Source organism: Stegostoma tigrinum, chromosome 9 (assembly GCF_030684315.1).
Source record: "Stegostoma tigrinum isolate sSteTig4 chromosome 9, sSteTig4.hap1, whole genome shotgun sequence".
NCBI classification, from domain to species: domain Eukaryota; kingdom Metazoa; phylum Chordata; class Chondrichthyes; order Orectolobiformes; family Stegostomatidae; genus Stegostoma; species Stegostoma tigrinum.
Genome location: NC_081362.1, coordinates 63,579,560 through 63,596,303, shown reverse-complemented (window position 1 = coordinate 63,596,303; position 16,744 = coordinate 63,579,560). Strand labels below are relative to the sequence as shown.

The following is a 16,744-nucleotide window of genomic DNA, read 5'->3' as shown; positions in this document are numbered from 1 at the left end:
GCACTGCATCTTTTAGATAGCACTGTACACACTGCATGACCACACCACTGCTTGTGGGAATCACAGTTTGTTTCTCTGGCACCTTGACATGCAAATATGTGCACACTCTACTGAGTATACAAGAACGTGCAATATCAGTTGAGCAGTATGATGGATTTATTTATGTTTTTGTGTTCCTAGTTTTTACTGAAAATAATTCATACTCATGCAGTTGACAAACTCCTGTAATTTTATGTTCATTCACTTTTTGAGTTCACCAAGCTGTCAACAATGCTCACATTAGTGAATCAGTGTAATATCGTGTGTACTGCAGAGAAAGATTTGTCTCTTGGAAGTTTGATTGTTTGAAATGCATTCTGTCCTTATTTTGTGTGGATCGACATTCAAGCATGCGCGTGTTCACTGAATATGAAAGTTTATACAGTCGCACAGTTGGTCATATCTGAAATTTCCAAGATAGTGATTGTAATTTTGATAAGCTGAACAATAAATCAATCCCAGTTATGATATCAATAGATGAAATCACAGTGCAGATCTTGAATACTGAATCTATGCTGACTGTAATAAGGAAGCTTTTGTGAATTTTGTCTTAGGTGAGAGGTGTTATTATTATCCAGTTAATATCTTATCTTCTCTGTGGAGTACCCATGTGCAAATTAATTGCTCAAAAATATTGTCCAAAGCAGGCAGTATGGCATGGTGAAGCTAAATGTTAACCTTTTTGTTAGATGATGCCCTACAGCGTGGAAACAGGCCCTTCGGCCCAACAAGTCCACACCGCCCTTTGAAGCATCCCATCCAGGCCCATGCCCCCATAACCCTGAACACTACAGGCAATTTAGCATGTCCAATCCACCTAGCCTGCACATCTTTGGACTGTGGGAGGAAACCGGAGCACCCGGAGGAAACCCACGCAGACACGGGGAGAATGTGCAAACTCCACACAGACAGTCGCCTGAGGTGGGAATTGAACCCGGGTCCTTGGCGCTGTGAGGCTGCAGTGCTAACCACTGAGCCACCGTGCCGCCCCTTTTTTTTGCTCCTTGTCATTGACTAAGCTATTCACTTAATTTTACCCACTGTAACACACTCTGAAATGCTGAATTGACCATTTAAAAGATTTTCATGTAATTTGTTGTCTGTGCACCTTTGCTGGCAACAGATCTAACATTTGGAGCATACGTGGGCAGACCAGGAAAGTAAACACTCTGTTCAAATTTTATTACAGGCAATGATAGCTCTTAAATGTGAGCTAAATGCCAAGCAGCGTCCCCACGGTACTGGAGAACATCCATCTGCTTTTCATCTTCTTTGCCAGCAGAGTGGGGCATGAAAGTCACTTCAGTCAGTAAGTAATTTGCATGGTACCATTGGATGATGCATTTTACAAAGATTTTTTGTTTTCATGAAAAGAAATGTTTTGTTTAAACAAGAACAATTTCACTGTCATGGCCAAAAAAGAAAAAGATTATATACGTGGCAATATTTCCATAGTGCTGTCTTGTTTTCACTTTTACAATGGTATTGTATTCATGCTTTAAGTTCCACAGATTCTTTTTTGAATCTTGAAATCTCAAGGTAAAATGGAACCATGTAATTGTCCATTTAAATTATGTAAAATTCAATTTAAAATCAATAAAACAAAAAGTCAAGCAGGTTGTGTTTGCTGTTATACATTGTGAAATCTTGCACGGTAATCATTAGTCTTATTGAAGATGTATAGCTCATGGAGCTCCTTGTAGTAGGAGAGATCACCTAATGCTGAGTATGCTAGCATAATGGATTGCAAAGTGTTTCTGGTGTATTTAATGGGCTATTTCTCATTGTTAGATTTTTAGCTGAAACAAACCTGGCTAATTGTTTTTGCCCTTGACAAAGCAGGCACATGAGCTGCCTTGGAATATTAGTCTGCATTTCAGTGATGTCACAAAACCCTTACTCTTGTTTTGTGATCGAGCCACCATTTTGCACAGTTAATTTTTTTTCACAAGAACAGCATGTGATCAATCAATCTGACTTTCACAATAGTTTTGTTGTCTTCATAGTAAATGAATGGTGCAAGCCATTTTTACATGTGATCACAGGCCATCTATGCACTTTTACCCTGGACATTGCAGTTCTTTGAAATTGGAAACAGTGCGCTGTCCTCTGTAGGGCCTCAGGGACCTCTACAAAAGTTGTCTTGCTAGCCAATCCGATTGAACCATTCTTCCTGATACTTTCATTGTCTGACACAGGAACTATTAATTAGCATGGTTGATTAAATGCCAAATTATGTACAGAAAGCGAAAGAAAGAGAATAGAGACAGAAAGAAAAAAAATTATTTTTGCAAAATCTCCAATAATAGTTAACTTTCAGTAAACAGTGTGCAAATCTTAAAAGTTTAATTTTAGTGTGAGGAAGACAATAACAAGTTTTCACTTTCCCTGGCCTGCATGGTAGGTATCTATGATGTTTACACTGCAAGTTCATGTCACTACCTTTCTTCACGTCTAGTTTCTTGGTGAGGGATCAGTGAAGTTTGTTGGGGAGCATAAGCAACTTAGCAATTTTGGACTTTTATCTGTGCATATATAAGAACTAGAATTTTATGTTTAATCTATTCTACAGCAGTGGTGCGTTGATAGCCTGGCCACGATTTCTACTGCAAATGGAAATCATTGTTCATTTCAGCAATAGTTGGAATAATTTAAACTATAATGAGTTGTAATAATTTAAATAAATCTACAAAGAGAATCTGTGATGGTCTCAAAAACATTCAATTGTTAAAGGTTTAGCTGGTTTCGACTGCAGTGTACCATCAGTTTATTCTTTGGGATTTGTCTAAGCACGTAACATTTGCAAGTGCACTATGTGGGCCCAGGTGGCTAGTCACTGGTATTTCACCTCTGGGACTTGGGTTCAAACTGACCTCAAACCAAACATACCTGATATTGGAGATAGTAAACGTGTTTTGTGGGCCCTGTACAGATGCTTAGGCCAAGGTGTTAATTGGAGTAAAGTAGAGGCAGTTTAGCTGTGTATCTAGCTATGCTATATCTGATCTGGATATCTGAAAAATGTTGAGTGCTACTCGAGCACCTGCAGCTTTTGCCTCAATGAATAGAAAAATGTTACAAGTTAAGTATGAGGTCACCTGCTGACCTTCCTTTCATTTATATTACAGGTATATTGATGGTTTACTTCAATGGACAACTTTGAGCTGTGCCGTAAAAAATTTTTTATCAAGATGTGATGCACCAGTCTAGATTCGTTTCGACTCAAGATTCTGCATTGACAACTTGAAATACAAGGAAAATCGCATTAAAAATTTGAAAGCCTCTGTGGTTTAAAGGAAAATTTTCTCAGGGAACTTGTGGATTCAAAACTTATTTTTACTATTTCTAAGCTTTGTTACGGGCCTGGTAATCATTTTGTGGTTTTAAAATTGAATTGCCTTAAGAATAAATGATGGGAGACCAACCCTTGTACAAGACAAATCATGCTGTGAACAACACAGAAAATCTGTATTATCCACAACAGCCGCAGTCGAGCCCTCTGACCAACATGAGTGGGAGTATGAATCATAGCTATGGATCTACAGGCATGGATACATCTCAGACTTCTCCATCTTCTCCTCATTTTCCTCCACATTCAAGGGAAGCAGCAGTAGCAGGAACAATGCCAGTTGTTTCCAAAAGCCTTAGGATAGAGCCATCTTGTCCAAACAACTGGCCTCATTCTAATGCTGGCAATCATGTTCATATGCAGAATGACATTAATAATCCCTCTATGATATGGACATCCAGTGCTCAGACTGATGCTCCAGATGTATATTCTTATGTGTATTCTTCTTCAGCCAATGACACCTCCTCACAGAAGTTGACGAGTGATGTCTTGCACAAATTGGACTCCTTCACACAGGTTTTTACAAATCAGAACCTCAGAATGCAACAGGCTAACAATGTAGCATCAAGCCAACCAAGTCAGACTGCCATGGTCGAGAATGCACGTGACAGCACTCTTCGGCAACTGTTGTCCCAAAAACCTCCAACTGAACAACAAGCTGCTGTCCATCCAATGCAGAGATTCCAACATTCCTTAACACAGCAAATGCATTGTGGGTTTCCAGTTGCACAATCCAAGCAGCAGTTACAAGCTATCCAGTATCAGCAGCAGCAGCAGCAGCAACAACAGCAGATGTACTTTGAGTACCAGCAATTGCCGCAGCTGCCTCAGCACCAGCCTTTACTGCAGCACCAGCAATCGCATGTTCAGCAGCTGCAGGCTCAACAGGTGTTGTCCCAGCAGGTTCAGCAACTCCCTCAACAACAATATTTTGTACATCAGTCACCACAACACAGTTCTGTACAGCATCAGCAGCAGCAGCAATGCCACATGCATTCAGTTCAGTTCTGTCAATCGCAGCAGATTTTGTGTCAGTTGCAGCAACCCGTGCAGCCGCAGATGCAGCCACCACCACCATATCATGGAGACCAAAACCACAAGGCCATGCAGCAGTCACATCAGTACTCCCAAGAACAATCCCATCCTTCTCAGCATATTCAAATGGCTGCACCCCCTCAGTATTTCTACCAAGATCAACCACACTATAGGCAAATGTACCAGCAAAATCAATTGCATCAGCAACAAGAAGAAGCTATGCAACAGAAACCATTTTGTGCAGAAAATAGAATTCAGGTTTCTCTTGCCCATCATGCAAATATCCCTGCTTCAGAAGGTGCAGAGGAAGTGACAAGGAAGGAACTAAGTAAGATGAGTCATCCTGGGGGTCTTGTGTTACCCCAAAGACCTATTATAGCACCATCTAATATTCCTCATTCAGTCAAGGTATCTCAACAGCAATCTCACAATTATACTTGGTCTCAGGTAAAATTCCCAGATGGGATTTGAATTAAAATTTTATATGAAAATGTTTGCTAATTTACTTAACTTGAATTTGTTCTGCATATGTGTTTTGAGTAATAGAATAATAAAGTCATACAGCATGGAAACAGACCACTCAGTCCAACCAGTACATGTTGACCGTAATCCCAAAGTAAAGTAGTCCTACCTACCTTTGCTTGGCCTGTATCCCTCCACACATTTCTTATTCATGTGCTTATCTAACTGTGTTTTAAATGTTGTACTCTACCTGCATCGACCACTTCCTCTGGAAATTAATTTCACCCACAAACCACCTGTATAAGAAAATTACTCCACATGTCCTCTTTAAATCTTTCTCCTCTCTTCTTAAAAAAAGCTCCCTTGTCTTGATATCCCCCACTCTAGGGAAAAGAGACCTGCCATTCACCTTGTACCTCCTGGTTTTCTCAACCTCTATAAAGTCACCTCTAAATCTCCCATGAACCAGGGAAAGAAGCCCCAGCCTATCCAGCCTATCTAGCCTCTCCTTATAACTCAAACCATGTATTTCTGGTAACATGCTGGTAAATCTCTTTTGAACCATCTCCAGCTTCATAGTATCCTTCCTATCACAGGGAGACCAAGAACTGGACATAGTGCACCAGGAGAGATTTTACCAACATCCTATATAATCTCAAAATAAGATCCCAGCTCCCAGTTCTAACTGGATATTTTCTTCAGAGATGCAGGTTCTCACAGTAACTAATTTTAGAAGGGATATAACGGAGGGGTGAGCAGGGGTCGGTGTTGCAGAATCTAAGTTCAGAGAAAATGAAATATATCTTATTTCAGTTCATGGTTTGTTAATCATTTCCTCCTTCATCAATAGTTTAATATGCTTGAATTAGTGATTTCAATTTCTTTTTTTGTATTTTGAAGATCTAGATCATGTTCCAGTCTGTTTTCCTGATGGAAATTGATTCAGTCCTGTGGAATGTTGCTGAAATGTTCAAGTTCCTCTAATCTGAACCCTGCTTGATTAATCCCTGTCTTTTCAATTTTTAATGTAAATTACAGTGCATATCTGATTCTGAACATAACTGTGCACTTAAGTGCTTGAAACAGTGCTGTGTTTTTTTAAACCCAAGTACTTGGTCTGTCTAAAGCTTCTGAACAGAATTGGTCATCTTGCTACGCAGTTAACGATGATAAAGTTCCGCATCTTGTCTGATTTCATATAGCTTTTTCTGTATTGATCTTTTTACCTCAAGGTTTGCAGTAAACAGCAAAGTCATTCTCTGATACGTACATAAATTTGACTAATTGCTCACTGAAATCTAATCTTTTCTATTGTGGCCATGGAAATAATATATAAATGTGGGAATAGTTAAATGGGTCATCAAGGCACCAGTTAAGAGTGTGGGACCAAGGGCACATCACTACAGCAGAGACTAACCATTGATAAAGGTTTTATACAGTTTGCTCACTTCCGTGTTCTGTGCCGTTAATTATAAAGCCAAAGATTTCACGTGCTCCTCTTCAAAGAGCTTTATCAATTTGATATTCTGCCTTCAAAGTTCATACGATTTAATTCACATGACTTCATCCCTCTCTTTATCATAATGCAGCACATTACGCTGCACTGCATCATATTCTGTCAATCCTTTTTCACACAGAGGCTGGTGCATGTATGAAATGAGCTGTCAGATGAAGTGGTTGAGGTGGGTACAATGACGACCTGTAAAAGACATTTGGATAGGTACATGAGTAGGAAAGGTTTAAAGGAAAATGAACCAATCGCAGGCAAATGGGACTACTTCAGATCAGGATCCCTGGTCAGCATCGATGGGTTGGACCAAAGAGTCTCCTTCTGTGCTGTATGATTCTTAAAAGTCTCCTTATTTTTACTGCATTTCCAAGTTTCATGTCATTGAACTGAAATTGTATCCTCTGCACTCCAGTTAGTGTCATTAGAATGTATAAAAAAAACACTGGTCCTAACACCAACTCTTGAGGAATACCACTGTAGACTTGCCAGGGAGGGGAAAACAAGACTTTGTGCTCCTGAGATGCTGCTTGGCCTGCTGTGTTCATCCAGCCTCACATTTTATTATCTTGGAATTCTCCAGCATCTGCAGTTCCCATTATCTCACCTTGGCATTCTGCTTTTTGTTACTTACTGAATTTGATGTGCATGCCCCCGCTGCCACTGCCACTTCGCTCTGATGAGCTTTAATTTTGCAACTAAGTCTATTCTGTAACAACTTATAAACCGGCTTTTCAAAGTCTACATGCTAATTTTACGAAGATTATGGTAAAATAATTCATTTTTCTTTTTTATACATAACCTCATTATGAATATACAAAATAGGAACCTAAGTAGACAATTTGACACCTTGAACCTACTCTGCCATTCAATACGATCACAGCTGATCTGTTCATGATTTGAATTCCATATTCCAATCTGCATCCTAGAACTTTTGATTCCTTTGCCTAACAAGTATCTATTGAACTGTGCTTTAAAAATATATAATGACCCTCCTTGACTGTCTTTTAAGACAAAAAGAATGACCTCACAGTCCTGTGTGAGGTAAACAAAACTCTCTTGATCTCTTCTAAAAAAGATGACCCCTACTTTTAAAATAGTGACCCATAATTCTGGACTCCCTACAATACGAAGCATTCTTTCCACGTTTACCTTGTCAAAATATTGCAAAATCTTATATTACGTTCAAGTCACCCATCACTCTGCTAAACTCAAGTGGAAATGAGCCCAGAATATCCAGCCTCTCCTCAAAGTGAACCTGCTTATTCCACTTGTCAACCTGGCAAACCTCTGAAGATCCTTGACCATTTACATTATTCCTTAAATAAAACCAAAACTACACAATGTATTTGAAATCCAGCCTTGCAAATGTTTTATATAACTGAAGCATAGCATGTTTATTTGTAGGTTCAATACTCGAGTAAGAAAGCACAGTATCCTGTTAGCCTTTTTGATTGCGTGCTGCACCTACATACTGATTTCTTGAGACTCATACACTCGAGCACCTAGATTCCTCTGCACTCGGTTTTCCTCCGTTTACGTAATATTCTGCTTTTTCATTCTTCCTGTCGAAGTGAATAACCTCCCGTTTTCCCATATTATGCTCCATTGCATAGGTTGAACGAATGGCACAGAAAGTTTAATGATTTCCATCTGCAGTCTCCTTGGTCTTATTGACATCCATACATCTGTATGTGTTGTCTTGGTGACATGTAAAAATTTAGCTACCATGCCTTTGTGCCTTGCATCTCAGTCATTGAAATAAACTGTAAAAGGTTGAGGCCCCAGCATAAACCCCTGTGGACTCCACTTTAAAGATTCTGTCAATTCGATATAATCTCAATAATGCATACTCTTTGTTTTCTCTAATATAGCCTTTGCCTATGCAACCTTATATATGTTCAGATTAGATTAAATTCCCTACAGTGTGGAAACAGGCCCTTCAGCCCAACAAGTCCACACCGCCCCTTGCAGCATCCCAACCAGACCCATGCCCCTATAGCCCACACACACCCCTGAGCACTACGGGCATTTTAACATGGCCGATCCACCGAGCCTGCACATCTTTGGACTGTGGGAGGAAACCGGAGCACCCGGAGGAAACCCACGCAGACACGGGGAGAATGTGCAAACTCCACACAGACAGTTGCCCGAGGCCGGAATCGAACCTGGGTCCCTAGTGCTGTGAGGCTGCAGTGCTAACACTGAGCCACCGTGCTGCCCTGAGAAGCTTGAGAAATTTTCAGAAGTCTCTAACAAACCTTGAGGTGCCATTATTTATAATGCTGCATTACAGAACAATTTAAGATAAAACAAAATAACCCGTTTGTGGTGTTCAAAAAGCCCAAATCACTCGGGCCAAAACTCAAAAACTCTTTTAAAAAGAAATCACCGTGGCTGCAGAAATGCATACGTTTTAATTATTAACTTCATACGCACAGAAAATCCGCAGATTAACTCCAAAGCCCAAAACGGAAACTTGCATTCAGTGGTATTAGGGATGTATATGTATATATAACCCACTATCTCAATATTGTTTATGGTCTTCAGTACATCAAATCATTGTTTATGGTGTGATGGCAAGGATTTAATTCAACCACAAAAGATTGCCGTTCACTTTTGGGAGATTTCTTTTGGGTCAAATTAAAGTAACAAACCTAAGTTTATGCTGATAACTTCCAACGGAAGGTTTTAAAATTAAGGTCATTTTGACGGGAGTAGTGAAACTATTCATTGTTCCTTTAGTACTGTTTTCCAAGTTGGACTCCAAGTAACTTGTTCTCATGTTCTTTCAATACTGTTGTTAGTTTGTTCACTCCCCTTCTCATTTTAGTCATAAGGCCTTCACTGTTCATAAATGCATTACACTTTTAGATTTTAGATCCCTAACTCATTAATTGGAGCCTTCCTCAAGCTCATCTGTCTTTTATCTCTCTGCATTCTATAAGCCCCCTTTAATAAATTGAGCTTAGCGTTACTTATAGAACCAAATAGCATGGAAACAGATCCTTTGGTCCAGCCAGTCCGTGCCAACCATAATCCCAAACTAAACTATTCCCATTTGCCTGCTGCTGGCCCATATCTCTCCAAACCTTTCCTATTCATGTACTTATCCAAATGTCTTTTACATGTTGTAATTGTACCCGCATTCACCACTTCTTCAAGAAATTGATACTACATGCGAACCACCCTTTGCGTTTTAAAGCAAAATTGCCCCTCGTGTCTTTTTAAAATCTCTCTCCTCTCACCATAAAAATATGCCCCTATCTCCCATCATGATGTGCTTCCTGTTCTTTTATTATCCTTGCCTCTGCAACTCATATTAGGATAATTTTCTACATTGAAGATGCTGCATAAATGCAAGATTGTTTATTATCACTCTTCTTGTTTTTATTGAAGTCTCGAGGGAAGGTTTTAAAATTCAGATCATTTTGATGGGAGTAGTGAAACCATTTGTTGTTCCTTTAGAGATAGTAGGACCTGCAGATGCTGGAGAATCTGAGATAACAGTGTAGAGCTGAATGAACATAGCAGGCCAAGTACCATCGGAGGAGCAGGAGAGCTGATGTTTTGGGCCTTGACCTTTATTCAGAATTTTCTGAAGGGTCTAGGCTGGAAACGTCAGCTCTCCTGCTCCTCTGATGCTGCTGGGCCTGCTGTGTTCGTCTAGCTCTACGCTTTGTTATCTCTGTTGTTCCTTTAGTACTGTTTTCCACGTTGGACTGTGTAAGTAACCTGTTCTCATGTTCTTTTACCGCTGTTGTCTGTTCGTTCGTTCACTCCCTTTCTCATTTTAGAATTTTTGGGAAATCCTGCAGGAAGAAACTTCCTCAATATGTCACGGTGTTGATCCTTCAAATGTAGCAGTCTCTGTTGTAATGTTGCCCCATCATTTTTGGAGGGAAAATATTGAACAGATTTGATTTCTGACCTCTTGTTCATATGGTTGGCTTTAAGAAATGTGTAGTAGATGAAATAGTGCATCCCATGGATAAATCCTGAGAAAGGAGCTATTGACAAAACTAGGGTAAGAAAAAGTTCAAACAATCTGCTTTTGTTTGAATTATGCAAATCTGAAATGTTCTGAAGCGAATTGTTTCGAGCAGCAATAAATTCTGACCTTTGTGTCAGGTTTGTGCTGCACCAAATATGAACTTGTAAGATCGTGTGCTTCATAACATGCAGTGATGTGTTTAGACTTTAAATTCTGGGAGCAATAAGTAAGAAAGCAGTAGAGAAAAGAGACCTCTGGACTTTTAGTACCTTCATTATCATTATTCTTGTTCTTGAGCTTCTCATGGTTTGTCCTGTCACCTACCTATAAATTTTTGTTTATGCACTGCTTATTCTTAACTTGACTTTTTACTGTTTATTGTCTTTGTTAGCTTGCAGCCAACGATGCACTCCTGCCCTTCAAGTTTTGAATATTTATTTGTGCTAGATATGTTCAGGATTAGGGTCGTTCTGCTATTGGGGCCTTATGACATGATGTACACCACTGAATTTTTACATTTCTTGACTTTGTAGTTATGACTTTACCAAAAGCAAATGTCTGGGCAGAATTTAAGGTCTTTGTTAGATTGCATTCAGAAATGTGTTTTTGTTTCTACCTCAAAGTTAGTACTTGTACTTCCTCAAAACGAATCATGCTAGTCAGGGCATTTAAGTTATCCAAGTCCTCAGTTGTGAACTGCCTTCGGTCATCCAGCTGAGATTGTGCTGTACATCTGCTTCTGTCATTCCTTTGCGTGCGTAACCAATGCAGGTACATGTCAAAGGTACAAGTCTCTGGGAATACTGAGAAGGAGATATAAGTATTGGTAGAAGGAAGTCTGACACAAAGTTACTCCACTTTTTACGTCCCTCGTGGTAGAAATTCATTAGCTGAGAATGCAGCACGGCAAGGGGAATCCTAATAAGTAGTTTAAACTTGGGGAATGGTTCAACAAAACAGCTTTGAGAGTAAAGGAATTTTACTGATGCAATTTGAACCGGCATAGTAGAGAAGTTCACGAAGGGAATACCAATGTTTTGGAGCTTGGAAATTTGAAGGTCCAGCCATCCAGTGACGTGGTGAGTAAAAGCATGGTGTTTGAGACAGAATTAATTGAGTGCCGTACATCATTGGGACTATTTGAATTTATGGAGACCGGAAGAGGCAAGACCATGGAAGGATTTGAAAGTAAGGATGAATATTTCCAAACCCAGATGTTTTATCACCGAGCATGGCAATGACAGGAGAAAAGATTGTGGTACAAGTTGAAACCAACAGCAGAAACTCAGATGGTCTCAAGTCTACAGAGGCTGATCGACCAGGAGTGCATTAGAGGAGCCAGATGTTCAAGTAACAAAAGTAAGACTGAATGTTTTAGCGGCAGATGGTTGAAGTCAGATTATTTTACAGAGCTGGAAATAGGTGGTCTTAACTGGTGCAAGCATGATATTGGAAGGATATCCCTGCTCAAATATTTCATCAAATCTGGATACAGACAGTTTCATTTTGGTCTGTTTCTTAGGTCCTGCGTGGAGTCCATAGCTTGGGAATGATGTTTGGATTCAGGACTGAAAAGCCTTGGCTTAAGTCGTCTCAGGATTGAAGGAAATTTCTGGATACCAAATCAGTGGTCTAATAATATAGTAACAATGGAGAATTTGATAGAGATAATGGTGAGAGCAAGCTGGGTGTCAGGAGTGTGTGAATGAAAACAAGTGTTTTGCTTTTGGATGGTGCTGCAGGGCAGCATTATGTAACAACATAGAAAAGGATGAAGGAGAGGTTCTGGGTGATGCCAGCTGTGACGTGGCGGGGGCAGGTGGAGAAGGCAATAAAAATGATATTCTAGATATGATTCGAAAGATGAGAATGGAACTGGTGAGCGCAGTCTCACACAGCTGGCCAGCACACAGTGGCTTATTGGAGGGTGTTGTGGTCGGCCCTTACAATGGCTGCAGACAGGTTGAGAAGGATCAGGAAGGAAAGTTTTCCTTTTGTCTCAGTCACATACAGTGTTGCCTGTGAATTTTGCTAAGTAGTTTCAGTATTATGGTAGGGGTGGAAATCTGAGTAAAGGAATTCAAAGAGGATTGCAGAAAAGAAAGATGGTGAATTGGGAGCCTTGAGAGAGGAAATGGACGATGGAAATGAGAACATAGTCTGCACAAACTGTGGAGTCAAGGGAATTTATTGAAATTTATTGGCAATTTATTTAGAGAGAGGCAACACCTGAATAGCAAAAACCGATATTGGCTAACATGGGGGATCAAGATGGAAAGCTGGATCATAAACAGTTTGAGGGGGCAGGAGGTGGGTTTCTTGGTCTGGATTGGAGATGGCAGAAGGAGTAATAAGTGAAATTAGACAGAGACAAGTTCCAGTCTAGCATAGAAGGGACCTTTGGTAATGTTTAGCCAAGCAGTTTCATCAAAGGGAGGGACATAGTAGCAGCAGATGATCACATTGTTTGGATCTCGACAACAGGGTCATGGTCTCTTTGTACCTAGGTTATTTCATTCAATGTCAACCATCTGATTGTTCTTGAAAGCATTTTTTTCTTACCGTTACTAAAATGTTTTCAGACAAATTGCTGAGGTGAGTTATTCCAGTGGTAAGGACACAGCTGTCGAATTTTTGTCAGACCGAGCTGAAGTTCATTCTGTATTTCTTCAATAACAAGTAGAAGCTTCTGATTTGGAAACATTAACAATGACTTCAGATCATTTGCACAGACTGTAATTAGGAACCTGGTGACAAGGGTCAACCTAAGGTCCTTTTCTCAGAATAGTAAGGGTGTGAAATGCACTGCCTACAACAGTAGTAGACTTGCCAACTTTTAGGGCATTTAAATGAACATTGGATAAACGTATGGATGATAATGGAATAGTGTAGGTTAGATAGGCTTCAGATTGGTTTCACTGGTCAGTGCAGCATCGAGGGCCGAAGGGCCTGTACTGCGCTGTAATGTTCTATGTTCTTTTAAACATTGTAATTGTACCTGCATCCACCACTTGCTTGGCAGTTCGTTCCACACAAAAAGCAGTATCTGTGTTTAAAAAGTTGCCCCTCATGCCCTTTCTAAATCTTTCTCTCCTCTCCTTAAAATTATGCCCCCTATTTTTGAAATACCCCACCCTAGGGAAAAGACTCTGGTCATTCACCTTATCTGTGCCCCTCATGATTTTGTAAACCTCAGTAAGGTCACCCCTTAACCTCTTAAGCTACAGTGACAAAAAGTCTTTCCAGACTATCTTTATATCTCAAACCTTCAATATCTTCAGATTGTTGAAATGATCGCTGTCAAGACCAGAAAGGCTGGTTAACTGAATTTATTCTGTGAACAATTAACTTCTGTATTCAACGTTCCTGGACAAAGAACATCCTGAGCTGTATAATGTGAAACCCACCATTTTTATTGAAAAAATTATCATGATGGTATTATAGGTAGCAGTGCAACATTGGTCAATGTTTAAAATGTTTGTGTGAAGAAACTGATGGTTCTTTAAGATTCCTCTCCCTGGAAATGGAGCCTCTCTTATCTCCGTTCGTGATGAATAGAGATCTAATTCTCTTTTAGAGTTGTTGCTCACATTCTGGAGGATTATCAGCCAGTATGCAGGCTAAAGTAATGGTGATTGATCCAAACATAAAAATCATCATGGACGAGTTGGACCGAAAGGTTTGTTTCCATGCTATACAGCTCTTTATTATTACTTTTGTTCCAGCCATCACCCATGATAAAAGAATTATCTTTATCATGTTCTATTATAATGTATGTTAATGTATTTCAGAATTACAGTGGATCCAGGGCAGACTTGGATGAGCTAAACCTGAACTTAAAAAGTGAAGGATAAAGAAAAATGTTGAGACAAAAATCAAAATTACAGAGCTTAACTCCTAATTATATTAGACTCGGAATTAGTGAATTCTCGCATTCTAGCCCCCCCACCATGAGAAGATAGTAGATCAAAATGTATTGTTGAAACATTTGAGTGTGTGTGAAAGGGACCATGCAGACACACATTGTGAGAAATTTGTGCCATTCTTTTAGATCTGAGTAGGCAACTTCATCTGAATGTTGCAGATGTGATGAATTCCATGTGTTCTCCAATAAGTTGGTTTAATTTTTACTTGGTACTGTTACTTTGTCAGAGTTACTACAGTGAGACTGTATCTCTGTGCCTGTCATTTTTGCCTTGGTATATGCTGTTGACAAAGGAAGGATTCATAGCTAGAATTGTACTGAACATCAGGCATTGTTGGAGATCTCTGATATTAAATGACGTCTTAGCAATCATCTGAAAGTTACCAGCTCAATGAATGATGACATGTTGTACCAATTGGATGATTGTTTGGTAACAGGTTTTGACTGTTTTTTGATTTTGCACAACCTAATCCAGGACTGAAAATGCTGACATTAATGCTGCCAATTAGATGAACATTCAGGAGATTAGATGGCAAGTTGTATTGTTTGGGAGGGAAAGCCATGTCGTTGTGCTTTCAACTTTTGTTCCACAGTTTTGTCAGTCCCACTCTGTCCATAATAACTATAGATGCTATGCAATTTACTGGCTCAAACAGTTGATTCTGATTTGGAATTTTTGTTTACCCAACTGCAGATGATGAAATATTTTTAACCATTTAGTTATATCACTGTTTCTGTTTCAATTTCTATATCTTCTATATGTCTCTCTTATTTGTCTCTATACATGCATCAATATTTGCTCTGTCACTTTCACTCTTTCTGACCTCCCACAAACAGACCTAAAGAGCAGAACTGGAATATTCAGCCCAGTGGGTCTGTGAGGATGAAATGACTGTTTAATGTACAGATCCCCATAATGGAAATTCCAGCACCTGTCCTGGCAGTGATAACCGTTTTAAGCTACAACCCAATTAGCTGCTTCTCCTAAGGGAGAACATTTTCAGTTTGTTCCCTTGCCCTTTGAAAGCACTGGCATATGATAAAAGACCATTAGACATAGGAGTGGAAGTAAGGCCATTTGGCCCATCAAGTCCACTCCGCCATTTAAATCATGGCTGATGGGCATTTCAACACCACTTCCCTGCACTCTCCATGGTACACATCCAACACCCAGTCCAATCTTGATAGATAAATCAATAAATGTTAGTCGGTTTTACTCTGTGAGCGGAGGTTGGGTGACAGTAATGGGAAGGAGCCATCCTATCGTGCCTTTGTCTGCAGATTTTGCTGGACATCCATTTTCTGGTGGGACCACTGGTTAGAAAGCACGAGTGAACATGCTTTCTGATTCCTGTGTTCCAGAAGTTCTAAGGCTGTTTATAGCCGACCAGCTACCCCAAATTGAGTTGATAAACTGTTCAAAGATTGAGGAGAGCTATGTATGTCCGTCACTGCTTGCAGTACTGTTTGTTTTGTAGCAAGCAGCAGCCCATGAAATTGTTGAGGTCTTTATTTAAGTCAGATAACTGGATTATCATAGCTTCTGAAGAAGTAGAGCTAGACTAAAAGTGGATACTTGTCAAGTACATTGTTCTTTCCTTGGTCAAGATTTTGGGAAAGTGCCCACACAAAAGATGAGTCAGTCTTGAAATGACGACCACATACCACCAGTGGAAAATTAGTTGTGGATCACATTTGTTTCCTCTTTAGTAAAGTAACATATTTAATGTAATGCACAACTTCTTGCCTAAAGCTAAGAATCTTGTGCTGGTTGGAATTCAATTTGAATCAGAATATTGAAAAGATTTACTGCAGATTTCTCTTCCAGATTTCTCTGACTGATGTCAAGCCAGTGGAGTCAACTGTTGAACTCAGGTATTGAACTATTTTATCATGATTAGTAGCTATTTAGGAAGACTTTCTATTAAAGCAACAGAAAACTCTTTAGTGTTTGAAACTCCCCTGGAATCTCAAACTGGGGTGTGTGTTATATCTGGCGTATTCACAGTCCTTCAGATGTAGCAATTAAGTGATGTCACACCAAATATGCAAAACCACGAAAAAGCATGTTCTCTTTGCTGATAAACTATAAGAGAAAGGTACCTTCACAGAGGCTTTCACACAGCTTTGTACTTCATTTTGTCGTTTTCACAAAGTTTTATGAAACTCATAAATCAACATTTGTACTGAAGAAGAAAAACCATCATCCGTCAGAAACTGTAACATTCTCAACACTGCCCTGTCCCCAATCTAGTTTTTAGTTCTCTTCCCCCACCCCCTGCCACTTCATGCTAAGTGGGTGGGTCTGGCTTCAATTTCTCAATATCGTGCCACTCTGTGCCTTTTATAGGAGTTAGAGATTTGTAGTTAATTAGTATTGGATTAGGCAGTTAATTCACTGTAAAAAGGATTTTACACACCCTGCTGTCAAGA

The 16,744-nt window shown here is 39.6% G+C and overlaps 1 protein-coding gene across 9 annotated transcripts in view; it reads left to right on the top strand.

Moving 5' to 3' along the window:
* The window catches only part of LOC125454927 (transcriptional-regulating factor 1), a 251,903-nt gene that overhangs the window by 171,396 nt on the left and 63,763 nt on the right, over window positions 1-16,744 (top strand). For all 9 annotated transcript variants that reach the window (XM_059648596.1, XM_059648599.1, XM_048536259.2 and 6 more), the window contains 3 exons: window positions 1,229-1,348; window positions 3,168-4,870; window positions 16,140-16,186. In XM_059648596.1, coding sequence (XP_059504579.1) covers window positions 3,449-4,870; window positions 16,140-16,186 — 1,469 coding nt within the window. In that variant the 5' untranslated portion in view covers window positions 1,229-1,348; window positions 3,168-3,448. The remainder of the gene's footprint in view (window positions 1-1,228; window positions 1,349-3,167; window positions 4,871-16,139; window positions 16,187-16,744) is intronic.